Source organism: Protopterus annectens, chromosome 8.part0, assembly GCF_019279795.1.
Source record: "Protopterus annectens isolate FY-2018-M chromosome 8.part0, PAN1.0, whole genome shotgun sequence".
Lineage (NCBI taxonomy): Eukaryota > Metazoa > Chordata > Ceratodontiformes > Protopteridae > Protopterus > Protopterus annectens.
Window position 1 is genome coordinate 1,821,703,943 of NC_056741.1, and position 23,847 is coordinate 1,821,727,789.

Below are 23,847 nucleotides of genomic sequence, written 5' to 3' on the forward strand. Positions count from 1 at the left end.
CCACTGGTGACGGGATTTACTGGTAGAGGTGGAGTCACCAACTTTGACAGTATGTGTTTTGTCAGTGAGCCAGTTGAATACCCATCTTAGTGACGTAAGGGTTAATCCCAAGCTGGGAGAGTTTCTTGATGATACCTGAGTGGTGGATTGTGTCAAAAGCCTTGGCTAGGCCAAGATAGGCAGTAAGTCTTACCTTCATCCAGGGCTTTGGTGACTTTCTTGAAGAAGTCTACTAGGTTTAATAAGCATAATCTACCCTTTATAAAGCTAAACGGGGTTGCATCTAGAGTTTGAAGGTAGCCTATGTCCTTGTTGATAAGGTTCATGGTGAGTCTTTCCATGGCCTTGCAGAAGAGGGTGATGAGAGTTATGGGTGTATAGTTCTTACAGTTGGTTGATGGCCCCCCTCCCCATTTGTACAGGGGATTACTGTTACTGTTCTCCACTCTGCTGAAAGAAAACTAGTTCACAGGCTACAGTTAAAGAGAATGCCAAGTAGGTCCACTAGGTTCTGTTTTAGATTGCTATCTAGTCACATTGAGGCTGTGTTTTTGGCCTTGGAGAGCGCAGATATGACCTGATCTCTAGAGATACTAGGCAGAGGTTGGTGTCAGGTATGCTTTGGAGTATGGCTGGAGGGGACAAGGGGGTGATGTTTGCCCCAAATCTGTCAGCTAGCAGGTTGGTAATTTTCTTCAGTACTGTATGAGCAGTACCATCTCCTACCAGTTCGGCACATAACTGTGCATTCCCTTTTAGATTTCAGACATAGTTAAAGAATGCCTTATGATTATCCTTAGCTAGGGATGCTATTCTAGCTTTGCTTTAGGGGACTTTACAAAATTTCTGATTTGCTTGTTCAAGCTGTGGAGGGAGTTCCCTCTTGATCTTAGACATCATTTTCTTCCTTTTGTTATATAACTAGTTTATACCACCAAGGTGGCTTTTTTTTGGGGGGGGGGACCTGGTTTTAATCCAGTCAGATACAGCTGAGTCTATACAGTTTCTTAAGTGTTTATACAAGGCGTCTGTGTACACCTCTGCACAGGAGTCATTGTTGTCTGTGATTGTGTGGGATCTAAAACTTTTTAAACCACTGCTTAGCAAGCTGTAGTTTGCTAAGGTTTTTTACTCCTGCGGTGGAGACAGGTTCAATAGTTACTTCAAATGAGACTGATGTATGCTCCGACCTCACCAGGGAGGACATCATACAGGGGGGAATTCAGTGACCCCCCATGTTGGTATTTACTATGTCTAGGACATTTGAGCCCCTTGTGGGGGTGCAGATTATCTGCTCCAGACCATTTGTACTGACAAAGTCCAGGAATCTCTGGGCAGCCATGTTCATGCTCATGTATGTCATCCAGTCAATGGAAGGATAGCTGAAATCTCCCAGGACTAAGTTGCTGGACTGTGTGGTGAGTGACTCCAGTAAGTCCAGGTAGGTGGTGTGCTTTTCTTGATTCATGGTGGGGGACCTATAGCCAGCGGAGATGTAGTAGGGTATTTTGTCTATAGCTAATTGGACATGAAGGAATTTGAGAGTTGTAATGTCTGACCAGTCTCGAAGTTTACTTGCTTTTATGAAGATGGATACCTTTCCACCTTTGTTTCTTTCATGCTCATTTTGAGGTCTGAATGTGTGGAAGGCATTGCAGCCTTTCCAAGGCTGGGGTGCTCTCCGCAGCCTTGAACCATGTCTCAGTGACTGCACATATGTCAGCATTTTCCAAGGTGAGGAGTACTTCCAGGGAGTACAGTTTCATGTTTAGACTCCTAGCATTAAGCAGCGGAACCCTGAGTTTGTCTCAAGTGGAATTTGTTACATCGTAAATGTTGCTGTTTTGACACTGCCTAAAAAGGGACAATGGGGAAGACAAGTAACTTTGCCAATATCCAAAAGCCTACAGGAGACAAGTGCAGACAATCTCTGGCAAACGAGCGTGGTCTGTCGATCATGTCTTCCCACGCTGACAGATACTGGATCCCCCTGGACTGAAACCACAAGCTAAGCCAATTTTTGAAGTTAATCACTTTTTGTTTATATTGTTGCATCATCCTGGATGAAGATAGAATGCTGCTTAGGGCTATGGTCATACCTGCCTGGGACATATAATCTGAGAGCTCAGTCATGTCTCTCTTTATATATTGTCCATAGAGATATGTCTCAAGTCATTCACCACAACATGGACTATGACAGAATCATAACGGTACTTGTTGAGTGGCATGAGTGCATGTGTGATTTGATGGATCCTGACACCTGACAGGCAGCTGACCATGACCTTCTCCTTGTCCAGCCAGGTGAGGGGGACATCTATGGGTCTCAGTGTGGAGTTGCTTATGCTCAAGGCTTTAGGTTTTGAGCTGTTTTGCCTTAGGAGCTTATTTGCTGAGACACTGATGTATGTATTTTTTATGTGTAGTGGTTTCTATTTGCATAGCAATGTGTGCAAGTGGTTTACATTTGGGGGGGGGGGTCTGATCTTTTGCTAAGCTTCTAGTGAGTAGTCCCACTTATGTTGGTTTGTGTGTCATGACCTCATTTTGTGTGAGAGGTGAAGTGTGTGTGCTGACAACCCGTTTGATGTCCGATTTGTTGTTATGTGAGAGAAGTGATTCCAATTTCATAGTGTAATTACATCTCTCACACAGGGTATTTGTTTGCTTTAGGAGTAAATGGTTGTCTGTATACATGATGCAGTTACTACATTGCCTCAGGATGCCCATGTCAATCAGTCTGACCGGTGAAATGATGGGAAACTGCCCATCCATTATAGCAGGTTTTTACCATATGTACCATTAGTGAAGGTAGTGGGCTAGTTTGACCAGTTTTTGTGCTAGGAATAACAAAAGGTGCTTGCTGTATTGAAGGCTATGAATGATAAGTGTGGCAACGCTGCTCACTGTGCCTGTAGTACAGTAGGGAAGTTTGGGAAGGTTCCACTGACAAATGTCTAGGGAAAAACTGAGTTTCAAGGTGTCTGCGTCTATAAAGGGCAGCACTATACCTTATTGCATGGTGCACTGCAGTGCACAAACACAAGGATCAAATACAGGTGAAATTAAAACAATTTTAAGCTAATCTACTAACAGCAAAGTACACAATGAACCTTCCTCCAGCAATCACCAGGTCAGTCAATGCTTGAACCACACTCTTCTACCACGAGGGTGCAGGGGAGCCCTTCTTAATGTAAGATGGCTAGTTTAGTGCTCAAGCGTATCAGTAACAGACTAGATTCGGCAGGTCTGAATCTAGTCTGTGCTATCTAATTAACAGAACAGTGCAAATCAAGTAGAGTAAGAAGCAGTCACAAACAGTAAAACACTAAAAAAAACAGAAATAATGCAGCAATTTGATAAAATACATTTCAAAAGTGCATAATAATTACTTTGCCTTGAATGCCTTAGATTAAAGGAGAAACACTCTAAACTTCTGGCAAAGGACACCAAAAGTTCAGGTTAATTGAGTGCAAACCAGTGCAAACCTGAAGCTTAAATACAGGTGAAATTAAAGACTTTTAAGCTAATCTACCAATAGGAAAGCACAGACTGAAATTTCCTCCAGCAATCCCCAGCTTAGACAAGGCTGGATTCACACTTCTGCCACAAAGGTGCAGCGGAGCCCTTCTTACTGTAACTGCACCTTCAGTACCAGCATAACTTAGCAGCTCATGTCCTGCTAAGCACTGCCATGAGTCTATCATTATCTGCAATGTGCTTTGTATAGTTCTCAGAAGGGGGTCAGACGAAGTAGAGATCTCATAGTGTCCTTTTTTTATTAAGGAAGAACAAAACAAATGTGGCATACATAAGGAAGATATCATATTTACAGCACATCCTCCCTGTCACCACAGTGGTGACCTTCAGTATAACGTGCAGGCAATGACAGCACCGCATCTACAGACTCCAAAGATGTGCAGTGGGAGCAAGAAAAGTCAACAGACATCTAAGTGGTGCAGAAGTTAAGATGGTCATTTTAATGCTGGTCACCTAAATGATGCCAAATGCCAACTGCTGCCCTTAGGACTGGTTGTCTTTTACTAATAATTCAAGTCCTGCAAAAGACTTTGATGATGAAAGCAAGCGCACGATGCCTCTTGGTTCAAAATCTGCTGAGAATAACCTGTAATCATATAAGATGGGAAGAATGCAGGGCCTGAAATATAGATTCCGGATGAACTTCACCGTCAAAGTCTATAATTTTGTAAGAATTCTTTTATATGAACTATCATACAGTAGTGTTTGTTCCATGTTCCATGCTGCTGCAGAAAATCTATTCTTTCATAACCTACTTGCACAAAAAAAAAAAAAAAGATGGAGATTGGAGAGTACTTGTTTGGACCAGTCAGCTCATCTCATTTATATAATGGAGTTCTCCTGATGATCAATGCATAGTGATCTGCTCTGGTGATGAAAGCCCCTCTATAATTCTGTCTCATCATCTTGTTTGTTGAATGTGGTACAACGCAAGAGATACAGAGTTGCAGTATCATCAAAAGTTTAATGTTAGGAATGACCCAGTAGTACACCTGAGACAGTATACCACAAAGGCTTAAGGCATGTGCTACTAATACGTTTTATTCTGTAGTTTTGTGTTCGGCTACCTAAGTGCCCACTTGTATATTGTACAACTTGGGCAAGTCACTTAACTAGGACACTCTGTAGTGGTGCCTGAAAAGAAGAATTTGTACTTACTGGTCTTGTCTAGTTAACAAATGAGTAATCATCATGAAACATAACTTTCAACTGTGCATAATTTCTCAAAATGTCCATATTTTTGGCTCTTACCTTTTGCCTGTTCCTCATAAAATTTGTGATTTTCTGGCAAAGCATTGAGGATTACAGTCACTAAATGTTGAAAGATATTTGAGCTTCAGACATCATATCCTTCAAAAATGCATGTTAATGCAAAACCTATTAAACTACCAAGCAAGTTTAAAGGTTAATAAGAGCAATTTTTAAAATATGTCCTTATTTAGCCCTTTGTCTCCCACTTAAGTTTAGCTTTGTCCAGATTTCTTGTGCTATGAGGTTGACAGGTATGGCATGAAATCTGCATTCCTCTGGGGAAAATGGCTCAGCCTGCTAATGGACAGTGCTCATCCTTTACATTGATGTATAGTAAGGCAAGATGTTTTACTGCATAACAGATCCTGTGATGCTCAAAGATACCAGGTTTTCACAAGGCTACTACTCAAAAGGTGAAATTAGCTGAGGCGGTACAAACTAGTCAGCCAGAATCATTCTAAAAGTGGGCAAGCCCCGGCATATCAAAAAAGACCTTCACACCTCCCATTAAATAATTTGGTATAGTGTTGATGTAAGTCACTGGAAGACAGATAAAAGGTCAGCAGAGGGCTTACTGTATATGGGATAAGAAAGATTTCAAAACTGGTTGCATTTTGAAAGTCTCCTTATATATATATATATATATATATATATATATATATATATATATATATATATATATATATATATATATAAAGAGAGAGAGCAATGTTATGTTTTAATTGTTTTTAAAATACTACAGTACCATCAAGACTTACCTCATAATGAAATTGTTGCTGTCAATGTTCTTCCCATAGCCTGATCCATGCAGGTTCCCAGAGTTCCCTACCACAGCACATCGTCGACAGCGGGAAGGATCCCATGAGCCATACGGAGTGTCACCAGGTATGATCTGGAAGAGCTCAGAGAGGTACTGCTTTACATTATGGGATGGAAATTGAGGTTGTAGCATCTAAATAAAATATATATAAAAATGTTTATAGAATTATTGCCATTTAATTTTTGTGCTTCATCTTTGCTGACAAAATTGAAAAAGACACATTACTGTTTAATACAACCAAAACAAAAAAATACAAATGAACATACTGAAAAAGAAATCAGAATATTTGTTTTCTAATTGATGTTATTAGGCATACACCACTGTATCTATAAAAAAAAGTCTCGAATATCCTTCCTAAAGTTACTATTATATTTTTCAGCACTGTCCCAGCAACTACTCCTTAGCACCTCTGCTTTGAAAAAGATACACTGTTTATTGTGTTTACTTACACAAAACATGTGAAGTCTGTAGTGTTCAAATGTCATCCCTCTTGCAATGAGTGTGTGCTTAGGCCCTCCACTAGTAACTTTTCATAAATCCCTATACCAATAAAAGTATTGTTCCTGACATCTTCCCTCCAATCTGTCTAATGCACACATTCTTCAGAAAAGGCACCGTAAAACATCTGCTAAGCATATCATATGGTGACAACCTCACTTATTCTGTTAGCAATTAATAAAGAGCTGAAAGATTTCATATGGTAGGGGAAGACGGCAATATTCAAATAGGATAAACTGAGTCTTCCAATAGAACAAGGCAGTTTGGGATTACCTGATTTGACGAGGTATTTTAGAGCTATGCAGTTAAGACTCCTACACATAGAACTATCAGAAACCTATAATTCAAAATGGAAAGAGACAATGATGAAACGGGGGGGATGCTCAGGAAACAAGGAGAGAGTGGGATTTTTGGATGCAGATCTTTAAGGGGAATCATTTATATTTATTTATTTTATTTTCCATTTGTTAACCGGGGGTGTCTGACTGAGACAAAAAGGCCTTTTTTCAGCAGAGGCCCCGGGAGAAAAGCTCCACATAGAAAAATTACAGATACATTTAGATATTTAGACATGATCAGTATACACACAAATTACAATAGACATGTTTTTACAGTGGTATGCAGCACATCAAGTTACAGTGGGGAGAACAAACAAGAAAATATTAATTTAAAAATAAAGGTAATTAATAGATTTGTGGTGTACTCCTGAAATTTGGAACATAGGTAGAATACATGCATAGTACACAGGCACAGTACATACATTGTGCATTAGCCAGTGTTTATGAGTAAGAGTGAAAACTATCAAGTACTCTAGGTTTAGTATGTATACCCTATCCACTTTCAGTAGCCTGGGGAGCAATAATGGCACTGCCAACTTTGCTTGAGATGTTGCCTGATGAGATTTTTAAAGGAGGCTTTGGACAATGTGTTTTGTATGCTAGCGGGGAGAGAGTTCCATTTTTTAGCCACTGAACTACTATATAGTGTGTCTCCAAAGCTATTGTAACTGTTGGTGACTTCTAGTAGTAGTTTGCTTGATGATCTAAAAGGCCTTTTGGCTGAGTGATGTTGTACTAGGTTTTTGAGGGCAGGACACTTATTGGGGAGGTAATAGACAGAATGACAGAGGCAGAGCTGATTGTAGGTTAGGAGGTTGGGCAATTCAAGCCAGTGGAGCTGTCTCAAAGCAGTGCAGTGATGAGTTCTATATGAGCAATTTGCATCAAAGCGGGCAATTCTGTTATAGCAGGCTTCCATTTTGCTTAGTTCAGTTTTGTTGAGATTAGTCAGAATGGGAGATGCATAGAGTAGGGTGGATAGAAGTTGGCAGCGGTTATCAGTGTTTTTGTTAGAACTGATTATAATCATAAGCTGAGTTTTCTTTGGATTGAGGATAAATTGGGCTTTGGTAAGGTGGTTTTCAATGTCAGCGAATGCTAGTTGAGTTGTTTGCAGGAGGGTGGGAATGTTTTGTGCAGCACAGATTAAGGTAATATCATCTGCATACTGAATGATAGATGCACGCTGTGTGGAGGTCATTTGTGAAGACTGTGAATAGTAGTGGTCCTAAGATAGAACCCTGCGGGACTCCTATAGTTATGGGCAGCTGAGGAGAGAGAGAATTTTCCCATTTCACAGCTTGGTACCTGTCAGTTAAGTAGCTTTGGAACCAGGTAACAGTGGAATTTGATAGGTGATATTGTTATAGTTTGTTTAGCAGGATTTGGTGTGACACTGTGTCAAATGCTTTGGACATAGCCAAAAAAAGAGTTGACACCTGCATGCCCTCATTTTTGAGATGGTTTACCGTGTCTGTGAAGGAGAGGAGGGCTGTAGTGGTACTATGGGCAGGTCTGAAACCATGTTGAGTAGGTGACAGGATGTTTCTGTCTAGGAGATATTTTAGAACCTGGGTATGGATGCATTTTTCTAGGATTTTGGCCAGGGGGGAGAGTATAGCAATGGGTCTGTAGTTATTACGTTTAGTGGTGGTCTCGGCTTTTTGTATGGGTGTAACATAGGACATTTTCCAGAGTTTGGGCACATAGTTTTCAACAACTGATCTATTTATGAGAGTGGAGATTGGGATAGCAATATCATCTGCTGTGAGTTTCAAGAAATAGCTGGGGAGTAAGTTGGCTACTGTTGATCAGGATTTTAGTTTGGAGAGCATGCTTTGGATTGAAGTGGTGGAAACTGTTTTGAGGGGTAAAGCTTAACAATATTATATTCATAAAGTGGCATAAAGTGTTCTAAGAACTTAGCCAACACGGGAAGGGAGAAAGGAGATTCTGCCAGTACAGATAACTGCCATTAGGATACAGACAATAGGCAAGAAAGAGCTGGAATTTATTGGAGAAAAACTGGCACTGGAACAAAGGTATTGGGAGCAAACAATAAGACAGGGAAAGGAAACAGAATGGGAAGAGGCCAAGAATGTATTTGGACTGCAGGCTAGAGATTGTCTTCCTTATCAAGGACTGATATGAGAGCATAGGCAAAGAAAAAGAAATGGGGAGATCCTAAGCAAAATACCAGCACTGCTAGAGTTTTAGTAGAATCTAGAACAGAAGCTGCTGTTAAAAAAGGAATAGTTGGTACAGCATACAAAATATTGCATGACAACTGTAAGAATCAATCAGAGGAGGTTAGAAAGGATTGGGATGAGAGACTGGATAAACAATTCACAAAGAAACAATGGTGGATATATGTATGTCTTCCAAATATGCAACAAAGTCAAGAAGATTTAGGATTTTTGCTTGGAAGTGTTTACATAAATATTTTTGTACTCCCAAGTAGACTCCAAAGAACTTTTCTTCAGGTAGACATTTAATGTTGGAGGTTTGATGGGGAAGAAAGAGGTACTTGGGAACATATTTTCCGGGAGTGTAATGAATTGACAGACTTTAAAGATTCCTGCAGACTACCTTGTCAGAGCAACTGGAGGAGCAAATTGGTATTAACTAAGGAAATGATTTTTTGAGCTATGATACAGAATTGGAATTGCCCAGACACAGTAAGGCCTTGCTGAGTGTAATTATGGTAGCTGCCAAAAAAGTAACTACTAGAAAATGGAAATCAAAGTCTAAACAACTGTACTACATATAGTGAATACAATAACAGACATAAAACAACTGGAATTGGGATCTTCAGAAAAAGGTAGGAGCAAACTTGTGGACTGGCTCCTGTTCCCCGTGAAAGGCCAGAAACTGATGTGCTGCTACGCAGAATACATGTCCCATCAACTTGAGATTCCTCAACATTCTTGCTACCCACACACTTGTATCTAGAAACAAGCATTTTCCTCATTTTTGTTAATTATTATTACATTAGCAATATTACTAATTGATTTGCTGCCTGATTAATTATTTTTTTTTGTTGCTTGATGAAGTCTTACTGACGTACAAATGTCCAGCTTTAGGATAACCAACAGAGCTGGGATATAAAATCCAGATAACCAAAAGAACTGGGATATAAAATACAAACTACAAAGAAAAAGGAGATGGAGAGCTTGCAAAAAATAAACCACTAGTTGGTAATGCTGGAACATACTATTAGGAATTCAAAATAAAATCAGAATTCATCTAAGTAATGCAATGGATTTTCAGTGGCTATCAGTTGTTTTTCTAAGGCAGGACAGTGGACTGTAGGGAGATTGAACCCCCCCCCCCAAATACCTACAAGCTGATAGTGGGTCCAGCACTTTCAGACAAGCAATTTAACTTGGAAATAGTAACATGCAAATCAATGGCTTTATAATATCTGAGGAATATGTAGCAAAGGAAGGACTTGATGTAAAGTAAAACCTACTTTTAAGTGCCATCCTTTAGGTCCCTATCTTTCGCTCCATTTTCTTTCACCTTATCCTTACTGGGATGCTAAAGTGGCAAAAGGCCACATTAAAACTATGGGGGGGGGGTCTTGATAGCAGATGAATTAATTTAAAAATGAAAGAGCACATTTTGCCTAGTAGATCACTTGTATGTAGGTGGAAACCTTAGCACTTTAGACACCACATTTAGATTCCTAAAAAGAGGGGGCACGTCCGTGTGCCAAACATTAAAATCTCCCATTTAAATGGTTCCTGGGCAACAAACTAATTGAAATAAATCATTAACAACGATGCTATCTGTGTGAATGCTACACCTCTTCTTTTTCCATTTTGGTTATATTATCACTGAATATTACACTTCTTCGGCTATGAGCTTTACCTTCCCCAGCAGTACTCAGGAGTCAGTAACTGCTGTCTTCTTTTTTGTCACTACTAAACAGATTACTCACATCAACATTTCCTCTTTCTTTTGGAATGGACAACTTACCTTGTACATTTTAGGCTTCAACCTCCATGGCTTAGCATTTTCCTTTAAATGCGTTTGTGTAAAGTTTCTCTTAATGCCATTTGCCTAAGCAATATGCCAAGACAGTGCTTGCATGTGTTATTGTGACGTATATTTTGAATGAGCTAAAGCAGAAGGCAGAGACTGACTCAATCTCTCCCAGGAGGGAAGACATCATATCCATTTACATTAGCACTGACAGCAGTCTCAGTGGCGCAACATGTAGTACACTTGCCTTTGGTGCAGAAGTTCTATTCCCGCACAAGGTAGATGGATTGCTGACAGTGCCATGCACCATAATGTGGAGAGGGGGGTTGCTGCTCTCCTGAGAGCTTCATCGTTTGGATGAGACATTAAAATAAGACCTCATTTGTTTGTGTTGGCACCTATTAAAAAGAGTAAGGGAAGTTTCCCAGATGCCCTGGGTGTCCCACGAAAAGAGGACAGAACACTACCCTAAAGGGACTAACCCAGTCAAAAAAGTAGTAGTTCTGTAATAAATGAGACAAAATGCTCAACTTTATTCTGGCTCCAGTGTGGTTTGTTTTTATTTGTTTTTACTTTTTTTGTGGTTGTTTAATAAATAAATAATTGTTCTTTGAGCATGGGTTATACTGGAATATATTTATGCCTGGTAAATTGTGGCCACATAAGTGAAGAAGGCAGATAGACCTCTGGGAAACAACTTCCATCGGTTACATTCATGTGTAAATAAGTCTTTTCTGAGGTCTCACTTTAGAACTGCAACATCTGTAGCTTGTTTTAGTTTTAGCAGATATTCAACAAAATGCACCACAGCAAAAGGAACTGCTGAGACATGTGGTTTACAGCTCTCAGGATACTTCCTACACTTGAGGTCATCCATATTATGTAATATACTGTAGTCCCCCACTGTGAGCCTGCCATAAAGCCCAGTATTCCTGGGTCATCAGGCTACTGGTGGGCTGTTGTCCAATTACCAAGCTTGGGTTACCTGGGACAGCTCTGAGTGAAAGATGGATGTAAAACCAATCAACCTGCCAAACATGGTCTAAGGATTACTACACTCAGTATAGTTTCACTCAGTAACAGGACGCAGCTTGAAAGTGGATGACATAATGGTAAGGAGGAACATGGATATCCTATGTATCCAGGAAACAAGATGGAAGGGCAGTCCAGCAAAGCCACTTGGCTTGGGATCTACAGTCTCCTACTCAGGAGGAGGACAGATTAGAAATGATGTGGGAATTGTGGAGAGGAAGAGGCTTCAGAAGACAGTGAGGGTTATCGTCAGAATAACTGACGGACTCATGGCCATCAGACTCAAGTGTAAGGGCAATATTCATAGTCTCAGCCTTGCCCACAGTAGGGTTGTGATACTGAGGAAAAGAGTACTTTAGACAGCAGCTGTAGGACCTATAAGAGTACTTTAGACAGCAGCTGTAGGACCTATAAGACAAAGGACAACAGTATGAGTTGATGTTGATAACGGGTGACCTGAATGCACATTTTAGGACAAGTAAAACAGGATATGACGGCTGCTTGGGCCCAAATGGGTGCGATAACAGGAATAAAGAAGGAAAGGCCATTCTAGACTTCTGCCTAGCAAATGGCTTGATGGTGGCCAACACATGGTTCAGTCATCCCCAGTGAAACAGCTGCCCCCCAGCATAAACACTGGTTGCCAAAATCAACTGCAGGCAGTGGTTAGAGAAGACTCTAAGGTTAATAGCGAGTAGGAAGAAGACCCAGAGGTTGACTGGAGAGAAAGCATAACAGTTCAATTGACTACTAAGGGCTAAAGCACCTCAGGAAGAGGAAGAAATAGGTATAGTTGAAGAAGAATGGCAGTGCATCAAAAACAGCATGTTTGAGGACTATAGAACAGATATGGGGCTGACCCAGGTATGGAAGCAAGGTGCATAAGGAAAGCTGGTGGTGGAATGCCGAAGTACAGAAAATCATCAAAAGAAAGAAGGAATGCAGGAAAAAGTGGAAGTTAAAAAAGATGGACTAGGCTAAGAAGCAATACTGGTCGGCTAAAAAGAGGACAAGAATGCAGTTGCAGCAGCAAAGAACATGGCATCAGAGGCACTCTACCAGATTCTGGAAGGTGATTCATTAGATGGCACAAATAAAATCTAAAGAAGATAGTTCTCAGACACCCTCCATAAGGGATGGCAGCAATAACCTGCTCACCATTCTATGGGATATCAAAGGAAACTAGAACCATACTTTCATCAGCTTCTGAATGAAGAAACCACCACGTAGGCTGCACTTCCCCAGACACAGCCTACAATGAAAGAAGAAGAGAAGCCCACCCCAGAAGTAGCAACAACACTAAGGAAAATAAAGTCAAGGAGAGCAGCAAGCTCAGATGAGGTCACAGAAGATATCAAGACATTGGATGAGACGGGAGAAATGGCTCCTGAGGGTACTCAAAGTAACATGGAAAGAAAGGTGTATCCCAGGTGACTGGAGAATAAGCAATCATACTACTGTCAGTGTACAAGAACAAAGGGGACAGTCACCACTGTGGGCAGTACAGAGTTATTAAACTCTTGCCACACTGCATGAAAGTACTGGGGAGAGTAACTGATAAGTTAAATAAGCAGAGTAGCAGAAAGTAAGACGGGAGATTAGCAGTTCATATTCAGATCAGGATGCACCACAATTGACCCGATGTTTGCAGTGAAACCGATAGTTGAAAAGAAGCCAGAGATTAGGAAAGAGTTCGACTGGGCATTCCTAGACTTGGAGAAAGTGTATGACAAGGAACCAAGAAAGCTGATTTGGCCAGTCCATTTGTTTTGAGTCTCAGAAACATTGGTAGAATTAGTACAACGTATGTACAACAACCCAATGGCTCAAGTATGAATATTGTTCAGTCTCACAGAGGGGTTCCCAGGGAGAGTGGGTGCAGGTTGGATCACTGCTGTTTATATTTGTGATGGAAAACATTAGCAAACATATCAGCAGGAACAGATCAGCAAAGTTGCTGTATGCAGAAGATGTGGCGTTACAGGCAGACTGAGCAAGAATTTCAGCAAAAGATGTGGGAATGGAATGCAAAACGAAAGGCACAAGGAGTGAAACAGAGTACAGATAAGACAGTTGTAATGGTGGCAAACAGGGGGATCAGAAGAAGCTGAGGATTGAGAAAGAAGGGAAAAAAGTGGAAAGGTTATCAGTTTCAAGTATGCGAGGGGGTGGCTGATGAAGAGGGAAGTCTGACTGAGAAGGTCAAAGCTAGAATCAGTGGGGGCTGCAGACAAGTGGTCAAAGTGTTGGGAGTAGTGTATGATACAAGAATGCCAATGAAGTTGAAATGTAAGCAGTACAAAACAGTGGTGAGACCAGTACTACTGTATAGTACAGACATCTGGCCTGTGAAGGAAGAGCAGAGGTGATGCGGATGAAGTGCCAGAGGTGGGTGGTAGAATGCCCACTGTTGGACAGATGAAGTGAGGACATCAGTGCAGAAGTCAAAGTAGCTCCAGTTGCATAGAAGGTATAAGAGAACAAATTATGGTGGTTTGGGCACATGTGCAGGAAATACATGACAACCTGGTGAAGAAGATTTGGTATAGAAATCTAGAGAAAACTAGGACATTAAAAAGAGCTGGATGGATGGATTTTGTGAGGGAAGACCTGTGACAGTTGGGTATTACTATCGAAGAAGGTAGGAGAGTTACACTAAATCAAGAGATGTAGCAGCAGTTGAGACGACACCCTGACCTTACTTATTCATCTATTTTTTTTTTTTTAAAGCAGGTAGGTAGACTGGACAACAAGGAACACTTCCAGCCTTGACTTGGTTACAGTTATACACTTAAGAACAGCGGTTTAAATAAAAATATTAATCAAGATAAGAGTGAACTAAAAGCACTATAAAAAAGGGAAGATGAAACAATACAAAATTATTTCATTACTTTAGCACGCAGACATAATCTGAAACAGTTCTACATTGTATACTCTTAAGGGTGTCTTTGTCACTGCCCATGTTGTGATGTCACTGTCTTCCAAAGGGTTCCAGTGGAATACTGTTGTATTTCATTGAATGTTGTCATGTATTGGGTGAAAACTAGTGGAGTTTACAGCTGTGGTTTTCAGGGACCATGAGGATCTGCTGTCATTAATAAGTCAGTGATCAGTGTGACACAGAATGACTCTGGGCTTGTTCAACATGACGTATCAAAACTCCCACATATGGTGGTGAGAGTGCTGAAAGGTCTAATATCGCCTTATACTGTATGTCTGGGCTGCACAGGGGGAAGCACTAGACCTTTGGCCTTGTGCTTCACATCCCAAAGTTCATTCCAGGAATAACTATATGAAATTGAAAACAAGTAGCATTTTCTGTAGAAATTTATCTAATGTACTAATTAGGATTCATTTCACAGCAATGACAACATCTAAAGCATGGAAATAAAAATTTGCCATTCAGGAATGTAATTTCACATCCTCATTCCAAACATACACACACACCCTCATATAGTCATTAAACCTTCCTCTCACCCTCCACAGATGCAGAAATGTGAGTTACTGCAGTACACCACTGCTATTCTACAATCATCTCACCATCTCCTCTCAGATTCCCCTTCCATCCAGGCTTATGTAAGTGTCTGCATGTGAATGCAGGTGTTTGCTACGTAACGAGTTCCCTTGTTGTTTAACTGAAACTCATATTGGACTATCAATAAGTTTTGAGCCTGGGTGCCTTGTGCTACCTCCTGCTAATCTGTCACTAGCTCTAACCGGTACTGTTAAACTATAGTAAATGAGAGGAAGCTTAAAAACATTAGGGGAAAGGGCCCTCCACCAGTAAATAATGCCATTTAAATGATGCAAACATCTGCAGTGCATTCTTATGGATTACATGTACAATGTATCTTCTTCATTCACTGCATATCAAGAAGACTTGTACTTTACACTGTAAAAGACTTTTGGCTTTTCCCAGTTAGGGGTCGCCACAGTGGATCACTGGTCTGCTATTGATTGGCAGTGTATTTTTATAGTGTCGAATTGCCAGCCTGGTGTCCAACATTTACAGAAGGCACACACACACTTGCACACCTACCTGCATGTCTTTAAAGTTCACTCGACCACAGAGAGGACATGCAGACTCTGCACAGAAGGTGCTCCAGCCAAGAATCGAATCAGAAAACCTCTTGCTGTGAGGTGACAATGCTAATCGCTGCACCACCGCAGACGCGTGTACTTTAAACTGTATCACTTGCAAAGTGGTCTATTTGGCTATAGGACAATTCCTGAAAACAAATTCCATCCATTTACAGTCTACTGCTCTTAACTCAAAAGCCACAAGTAGCTAAATTATGGAGTTAATGTATCAGCTTGTTTTGGGGTTGGTACAAGTTGTAAGACTGACTATCAAAAGGACACAGAGCAATGCACATATGTTCAATGCCAGGAAACAAAAGTCTGGTTTCAACAGTTGCTGTTACCAGGCAAACAGTAAAACAGTTAAGTGTTTTGTATGGGGACAGTCCCTATCAGAGTACAGAAGTTTACCTGAACTCTGGCTGATTTCAGTGTGAGTGAAGACAGATTTGAGTTTTCATTTTGCTCTCTTTCTACTAAAAGATTTGAAAAAAAGTGGGCAAAAAGATGTGTGGAGTATCCTCTTGATATGCAAATATCAGATGCCATTACAGAAAGTGCTGGTACATTACATTCTGGGAATGAAACAGCATGTGAGAAGGCTTTGAAAACTAGTTTTAGGTTCACTTTGTGGTGGCACAGTTCCATAATGAAGATGAGCAATACATGTATAGAATTGTTATGTAGTTTTATAACACAAGAGAATACAAGTAACGTTTTATTTTTCCAAACTAAATATTGTCTGAGATGAGTATGTGTATTTGCTCTGACTCTTTTTTAAATGACATTTCAAACCTGAAGTTGATCATGTAATTTAGAAATGCAATCCCTTACAATACTTGTACTTTTTTCCATTTTAATGGAATAATAAGGTAGTTTTTGTTACAAGTTTGTTATGATGTGATTCTCTTGCGTATTTATTTTTAATTTTGGATTTATTTATTTTTGTTATTCCTTATTCATTTTAAAATAAAAAAAAATGCTGTGATAGCCTGAACTGAACCAACTGAAACTCTCAAAAAAATCAAAATTTCAAATATTAGCCAAGGGTTGCTGAATATATACACCCAAATTAGTATTATAAAATCACATACAGGTTCCACAGTAAGTGCTTTTTGTCTTGAATAAATGATTTTACAGAGTTGGTTCGGTTAATAAATTAGTCATTTGTTAACTGGATAAACCAACCATCTTTTCAGGAGCATTGCAGGAGAACTGTCTAGCTAAAGTAATTTGTCAAAGTCAGCTAGTAGGCAAGTGGAGGCTGAAGGAATCAAACCATGTACTACTGGGAAAAGCTCATTAGCAGCTCACAGACAATCCATTTGACTAAAATGTCAGTCTTAAGTAGTTTTCAGTGAACTGATTTTTTTGATAGTTTTTTCTTTATTACAGTTGCTGAAGTGCAACTTGTTGATTTGTATTGTGATGTATTGGCTCTAACCTGATCCGAGCAATTTACATGGAGGCCTGCTGGAAAATATTCTTGTGGACCAGTGAGGAAACAAGAAAGAGTTCCACTACAAAAAAGAAAAGGATAACCTGAATCTGGAGTGGGCATGAAGGACTGTTTGCTTGTCATTTTTATACTTATTCTAATTTTACAAAGGACATAAGCAACACATCCACTTGTTTTGTGCCACTTCCCATGGCATAGCACCCAGCTGTAGTTGTACCCAGCCTCTGCCAGGAACCAAAACCTGTGCTAGTGATACCCTGTGCCTTTCACAGATGGAGGGTGAGGTATCAACAGAATTCAGTCCGTTCTTTCTGAAGCTAACCCCCCTCCCCCTATGGTACATGGCTCATCAGTAAGCCTAGTATCACATGTATATCTTACAGCCTACACACCCACCACTTAAATACTGTAGTGATGCTGAGAAGGTCATTTAACTTCCAGGGTCATCAGTGAAACCAGGCCCTTATGTTTACTGGGCATTACCAGCTCAGCAAAAAGTAAACAGATGCATAATGTTACTTGTGCTGTCCTTCACAGTTCTGTCATGGCTCTGAGCAACTCTACTGTTTTTCACGTGGCTCACCAATTTGAACCACCTCTGAGGTTCTACTGTAGGACAAAGCTCTGCAGTTTGAGGTTTATGAGCATGGCTGTCTTTATGTGTAGATGAACCTAATTTGACAGTATCACTAACACAGTGACTCTCTGATAATGTTCACTTATCTCTTAAACTGCTAGAAGAATTTAGGTACAGCACTATGACTTTGGCCCTCAAATTTACCCATGCTCCTAGCTTTATAGATGTTCCTCACATTCAGACCTGTTAATAGGTATATGCCTTATTAAATAAATAGAGTAAGCCTATACAAAGATTCTGTGTCACAAACTGCAAGCCTATACAAAGATTCTGTGTCACAAACTGCAAAGGGTATAGTATATAAAAGACCATTTATTGTGAAAAATAATAAAGTACTCCCCTTTCTGATACTTTGCTATGATTTTTAGTGTTCACAGGATGACAGTTATGAATGTTCGTAATGCCGCATCTTCACTAAATATAAGCAATGCTAAAAAAAAAGTGGAAAAAATAAGACTTAATTAGTCTTGGAACTAATGAACAATAAGTGTGACTGCTCTCTGACACATCTGGTACTTAATCTTGCACCTCCCCAAGAGGCACAGTTAAAAATCAGTCCGGTTTGGGGCAGAAACATCGGTTCAGCTTATTGTCATGGGGGTAGGGGGCTTCACCTTTAAATGAAAAGGCTCATGCTGTTACACTCCATAGGCTGGTTCTTACTATGAATTAGCATGTCAAATGCATCATTTAGGAAAAATAAGAAAGTGTACAGGAGAGGAAAGTGTCACCTTGAGTACTTATGATTCTAGATAAATCTTAAGAGGTGAAGGAGCACTGCAGCAGAGAAAAGCTCTATAAATCCACACTTCATTGACTGGCCAGACAGCCTCTTAATTTTGTTTTCACTCTGGTTTGTCAGCTCTGCATAGCAGCTAAGGGCACTGGGAATATAGGGTTTCCTCAGCAGGTCACAAATCAGATTAATTGAAGCTAAATTTTTCCCAATGTGACTGCAAAAAACTCACCTTTCAGTGTTGTGTGCTATTATAGTGTCATTGCTACTTGACAAGAAAGAAGGAATATGTAGTTAAAAAATAAGTGTTCTACAAGTAGTATGCATTTGGAATCTGTGTCTTTCTTACATATGTTGGCTTACTAGAAATGAGGAATGTGTGGTTGAAAAAGTATGTTTTAACAGGAGTCCCAGCTAGAATCAATATGTGGTTTATTCAAATATGACCTCATTGCGTGCCTTCTTTGAAGGCTGGGCGTCGGGCTGGCAACTCGGCACCATAAAAATCCACTGCCAGTCATTAGCAGATGGGAGTTCTGCTGTGGCAACCCCTAACTGGGAAAAGCCGAAAGAAGACCTCTTGATGAGTTTATTCTCACATATACTATCTGGCAATGAAAAGTACATTACATTTCCAGAGTACTTTAAATATACTGCTGTTTTTGACTTTTTATGTAGAACACAGTTAACTATAAAATATGGATACAAATTTATATAGCAAACAGAGAGGGACAGACATTCAAAGAAGCAGCTATACACATACCAAGTGCAGTCAAACATTCAAAGTGTAAGGAGGTTGCCAGATAACAGAAACAGACAGATGTGTAGCTGGACAAATTGTACTGTAAATATAGTTGACATTATAAGTCAAACGCTATACACTAGCCAGAATTCAGAAATCAAAACATATTGGTGGAACAGGACAATTTTGTACCCTAACTGGACTATACAATTACAGTGGAATGGTTATAAAACTTCCATCTTGCTGACTAGTACAACACTTAAATGTAACAGTTAAGTGTAAGACACTTAGGCCTTAGCAATGCAGAATATACAGCCAGCAGAATGCTAACCCTAACTCCCAATGGAAAAGTAATGGCAGAGAGCAGTGGGTTGAGCTCTGTACACCATCACATTATGACATACAGTGAACTTCTGCAGGCCTTTTTCTGCAGAATGCAAGTTGTTTTACTTAACAATAATACCCATTTGTTATCCAGGTAGGCCCACTGGGCATACAGTCCCTTTTCAGGGGCGATCCATGAGCAACAGCAGGATAAGTGACTTGCTCATGGTCAGGAAGTACGCAAATGAGGGCTGAAGGAAACCCTGTACCAAAACTACAGCTGTCAGCCTTAATCTTCTGCACCTGCCAGAAATCCCTGTAAAATACACAGGTGGAATGGTCACTGCACATCTGAACCTCCCTATGCTACCTAGTTCTCCCATCTGTACCAAATCTGGATGTCATACATGCCTGGTAGTTACAGCACACACATATTCTGCGCTTAGTTGCTGAAATACAGATGATCAGATCATGTGTGCCATAACAAACCCATTCATGAATCTCATGGTTACACCACAGTAAAGATGGGCATAAAAGCTCTATCTCATTGAAATGAGCTTGGAAAGGAACAGTCTGACATTGGGTGGGGGGTACTGCCTAGACATCAACATTTACTGTTACTACTAAAACCAGATGACATGTGAATGGGGGGGGGGGGTGGAATCTATCCTAGCTGTGAGTGATACATTTTTGATACCAATAGTGCTGGGGATATGGGAGGGGTAGTACTCCACACAAGAGGAGTTATTTATAATAAATACTGCAAGTGCAATTGGTAAGAGGGAGGACTGTTGAAGACAGACTCACTTATAATACAAGGAGGGAAGGTGGGGCACAAACAGTTTAGTTACAATCTAGACAAGTGAAGAGGGCTACCCTACTCATAAATAATTTGTGCTGGTAGGCGGTAGAGGCACTACCCAACACAAAACCAAGATATCATACTGACAGTCATAGGGCAGAGTGAATTGCATTTCATATGCTGGGAGGTATAAGCCTTGCAACATAGTCTGATCAGTGGAGTTGGATGAATCACACAGAGGCGGCTTCCATCATGCTACGGGGAGGATAAACATTTATTTACTTATTTATTTCCTATATTCTGCTTCTCCTTCTATCTACTGAGCATCATCTGTTAATCTTCCAGGTAGCCTCGACCAAGAGGTGTTATCATCCATGTAGCATTACCTGCCTTCCTGGTGCACACTAGCAGCCTGATATTATGCAGCTGACACTTTGTCACTTCATCACATGCGCTACTCTCATCTAAAATGCACACACTTTCCACTTATTGGAGGTTTATGTCCATGTATCCTATACACTCCATCTTATGGCACTCATCCTCTGCAGGGTGTCAGCAGTACAGAGGCCTCAACTGTTCCAGATGGAAAAGTAGGCCCCAGACACTGACTCCCACCCTTCCCTGCTGGCTGATCCACTGCCACAGTCACCTGGGTCAAAGTCAGAGCTTTATCCATCTGTGCCACAGAGCTGTGCTATGTGATTAGATCCTTGCGGGGTCTGATTGCATAGTACAAGTTGTGCTGTGGTGATTTCTTTCTACAAATGCTATCTACAATATGTAAATACAAGGACACACCTTGTGCAGGAAGAGAGATGGGACGTCTGCTAGCAGCTCAATGACTGATTCAGAGCACACATTCTCAAGTTTTCTGCATTTGCTTTGATACTTCTACTCTGCTACCTGTGTTCTAGATTTTCTGTAACACTTTGATTGTCCACCCCCTATCATTTGTTTCCTCTTTCTTCTGTCCTTGGTTCCTAAAATGCTTCTCTGAAGATACCCATTTTTAAGATTGACTTTCTGTCTTTTTGCATCAGCTCCTACTTTGTTTATTTGTTTATTTTGTAGCACTACTACTCTCAAGCAAGTGTTCTTCCCAGTTTGCTTGTGTTTAAACTACACTGCCTCAGTCTTTGTCTGCAAAGTGAGCAATGCAATAACTTATTTTTGTTGAATGAGGTTAACATATCAAACAAAAGTACCTCTTTTAGAGAGAAACAAGAGCATTGTCTGGTTAAAGTAATGTTCTGCTGAGGGCAGTCACTGACCACACTGTAGTTGCTGCCCTCATCAGACACAGAACTGTTGCACCTGTTATATATCTCTAAGGTCTACTCCTTAACTTTTAAAAATAATTCCTGAAGCTTGCTGTTCATGGATTGACTCAAGGCGCAGCACCCCCTGTATGGGAAATGTATGACGACATTTAATAAGGTATTATGAGGCTCACACAGGGCCGCTCTCCATTGAAGTTAATGGGGCTTAAATAAAGTGTGCAGCTTAAGATTTTATAATCACCACATACTGAGAAAACCATTTAAAAGCTTGATTAACATATCTTCTAAATCAAGCTGTTAAATGTACTCATTTTTTCTTCTTCTGGTTACCATTTAATTTGAAGGAAAGTGATTTTTTCTCTACAGAGCTATGGCTTTATTTAATGTTACATCTGCTTCTCAAAGAAAGCTGCTTCTTATTTGATCATTTCGTATCACACATAGTTCTATTGCATATCACTGAATCGTGTAACTTACTAAGCTCATAGTATTTGGCTCTGTTCTTTAATTTGGTAAAACATTTATCGGTTTTACCCTCATGAGGCATACATGGTGAACATATGCCATATTTTTTTATGGGTTGCAACAGTGGTGGAACTTCTATTTTTTTCATAACTATACTGTCTTTCTCTTCTCAGAAATAAAATATACTATGCACTTTAATCGCTTCTTCTGCTGTGACCTTTAGAAATGTAGCACATTGTACTTCCTCAGCTATTCTGCTCACAGTTAAAAACAAATCAAAATCCTGCATCCATAATTTAATTTCCAACAAACTGAAAGAAAGACGGTCTCTCCTAAAGGATATCGATGCACCTTGTTTCAGAATGAATCACTGCTATCTGAATGAGCATGAGTTATAAAGCTAAATCAAAAAACAAAAAGTCTGCATGAGGTGCAGCTCATGTACTTTACCTTTTCAGCTATCATATAATGTATGAGTACCAAATAACTTACTGGTAATCTTGATACACACACTGTGCTAATGAAACAACTGTCCAAGAAGCAGAGTCTATCCCCATCAAAAAACAGGAGACACTGCTAATGCTGCTAGCCTTTTGTCACCTTGGCATATGTAACTTTTGAGGCCAGAAGTTAAAGAAACTACTGTCAGAGATGCAGAGTCTATCCTCATAAGCCAACAGGAGACAGAACTAAAGCTGCTGGCCTTAGTCACCTTGGTATATAAAGCTTTTGAGGGCAGAAGCCCCTCCCTTTTACCCAGTGTGCTCTGCTAATGAGCTAACTGCCCAGCCCTTTTTGCTGTGCATTTATCAGATATCAGAGAAACAGCTCTAGACTACTTTATCTTTAAAATTTGTAAACTTTGAGAGAATTTTTTTCTTCTTTTGGCACTATTTCTGCTCAGTTAGATAATACTGTTATTCTGATCTACTGTCTGGTCAAATCTTTTTGAGTATTGTGGTATTTTTGTCCATTCTGACTCTCATAGGTTCTTATAGGTTCGTACTAGGCTATCTGCCCTAGGGCATTTATAAGCCTAGCCAGAGTGTGTGTGGCTTTCACCACCCCTTAGGATGAGAATACTACGCCCATTTAGGGTTTAGTTTACTGTGCCTCTGTCTAGTAGTGACACACAGACGACCCCCGGGGTAAACCTACGATCTCCCATCCACTCGTCAAGATTTCTCTTGAAGAGAGTCAGTGAGGGGCTCTGCCTAACATGGACTAGGATTCTGTTCCAGAGTGTAGGGAGCCTCTGGGTTATGAATCTGTCCCTCCAGCATGTCCTATTTATTTCTGTGTTGAGGTTCAAATCTCTTGCTTTCGTGGCTCTGATGGATTTGGATTTTCTGGGCTGGAGCATGTCCATTAATTCCGGATTGGACATGGCCTTGTACGTCAGGGTGTACACCTCTGAGTAGGTGGTATGTGACTGAATAGAGCTGGAGTTTCTTCAGCCGGGCAGCATATGACATATGTTTGAGACCTTTTATCCTCTTGGTGAGGAACTTTTGGGGTCTTTCCAACTGCTGCAGGTGTCGGGTAAGATACATCCCAAATGGGGCATTGTACTCAATCATGGGCCTGATAAGAGAAGAGTACAGGGGCACAATGACCTCTCTTGATCTAGATGTGAATCCCTTCATGATAAGGTGGGCAATATAGAAGGTCTTCCTAACAACTTTGGCAATGTGAGTGTCAAATGAGAGTTTACTGTCAACTTGGGTCCCTAGGTCCCTGATTACCTCTTCCGTACTTAATGGATTACCACCTATGTGGTAATTTGTGGGTACCTTGTTTTTCCCAAAGGGTATGACTATACATTTTTTGGCGTTCAGCTTAAGGCCATGGCTCTGGCA

General features: G+C 40.3%; 1 protein-coding gene across 3 annotated transcripts in view; it reads right to left on the reverse strand.

Moving 5' to 3' along the window:
* ST3GAL2 (ST3 beta-galactoside alpha-2,3-sialyltransferase 2) overlaps positions 1–23,847 on the reverse strand; it is a 1,330,536-nt gene that overhangs the window by 224,415 nt on the left and 1,082,274 nt on the right. For all 3 annotated transcript variants that reach the window (XM_044081313.1, XM_044081311.1, XM_044081312.1), the window contains one exon: positions 5,547–5,740. In XM_044081313.1, the coding sequence (XP_043937248.1) occupies positions 5,547–5,740 (194 nt within the window). The remainder of the gene's footprint in view (positions 1–5,546; positions 5,741–23,847) is intronic.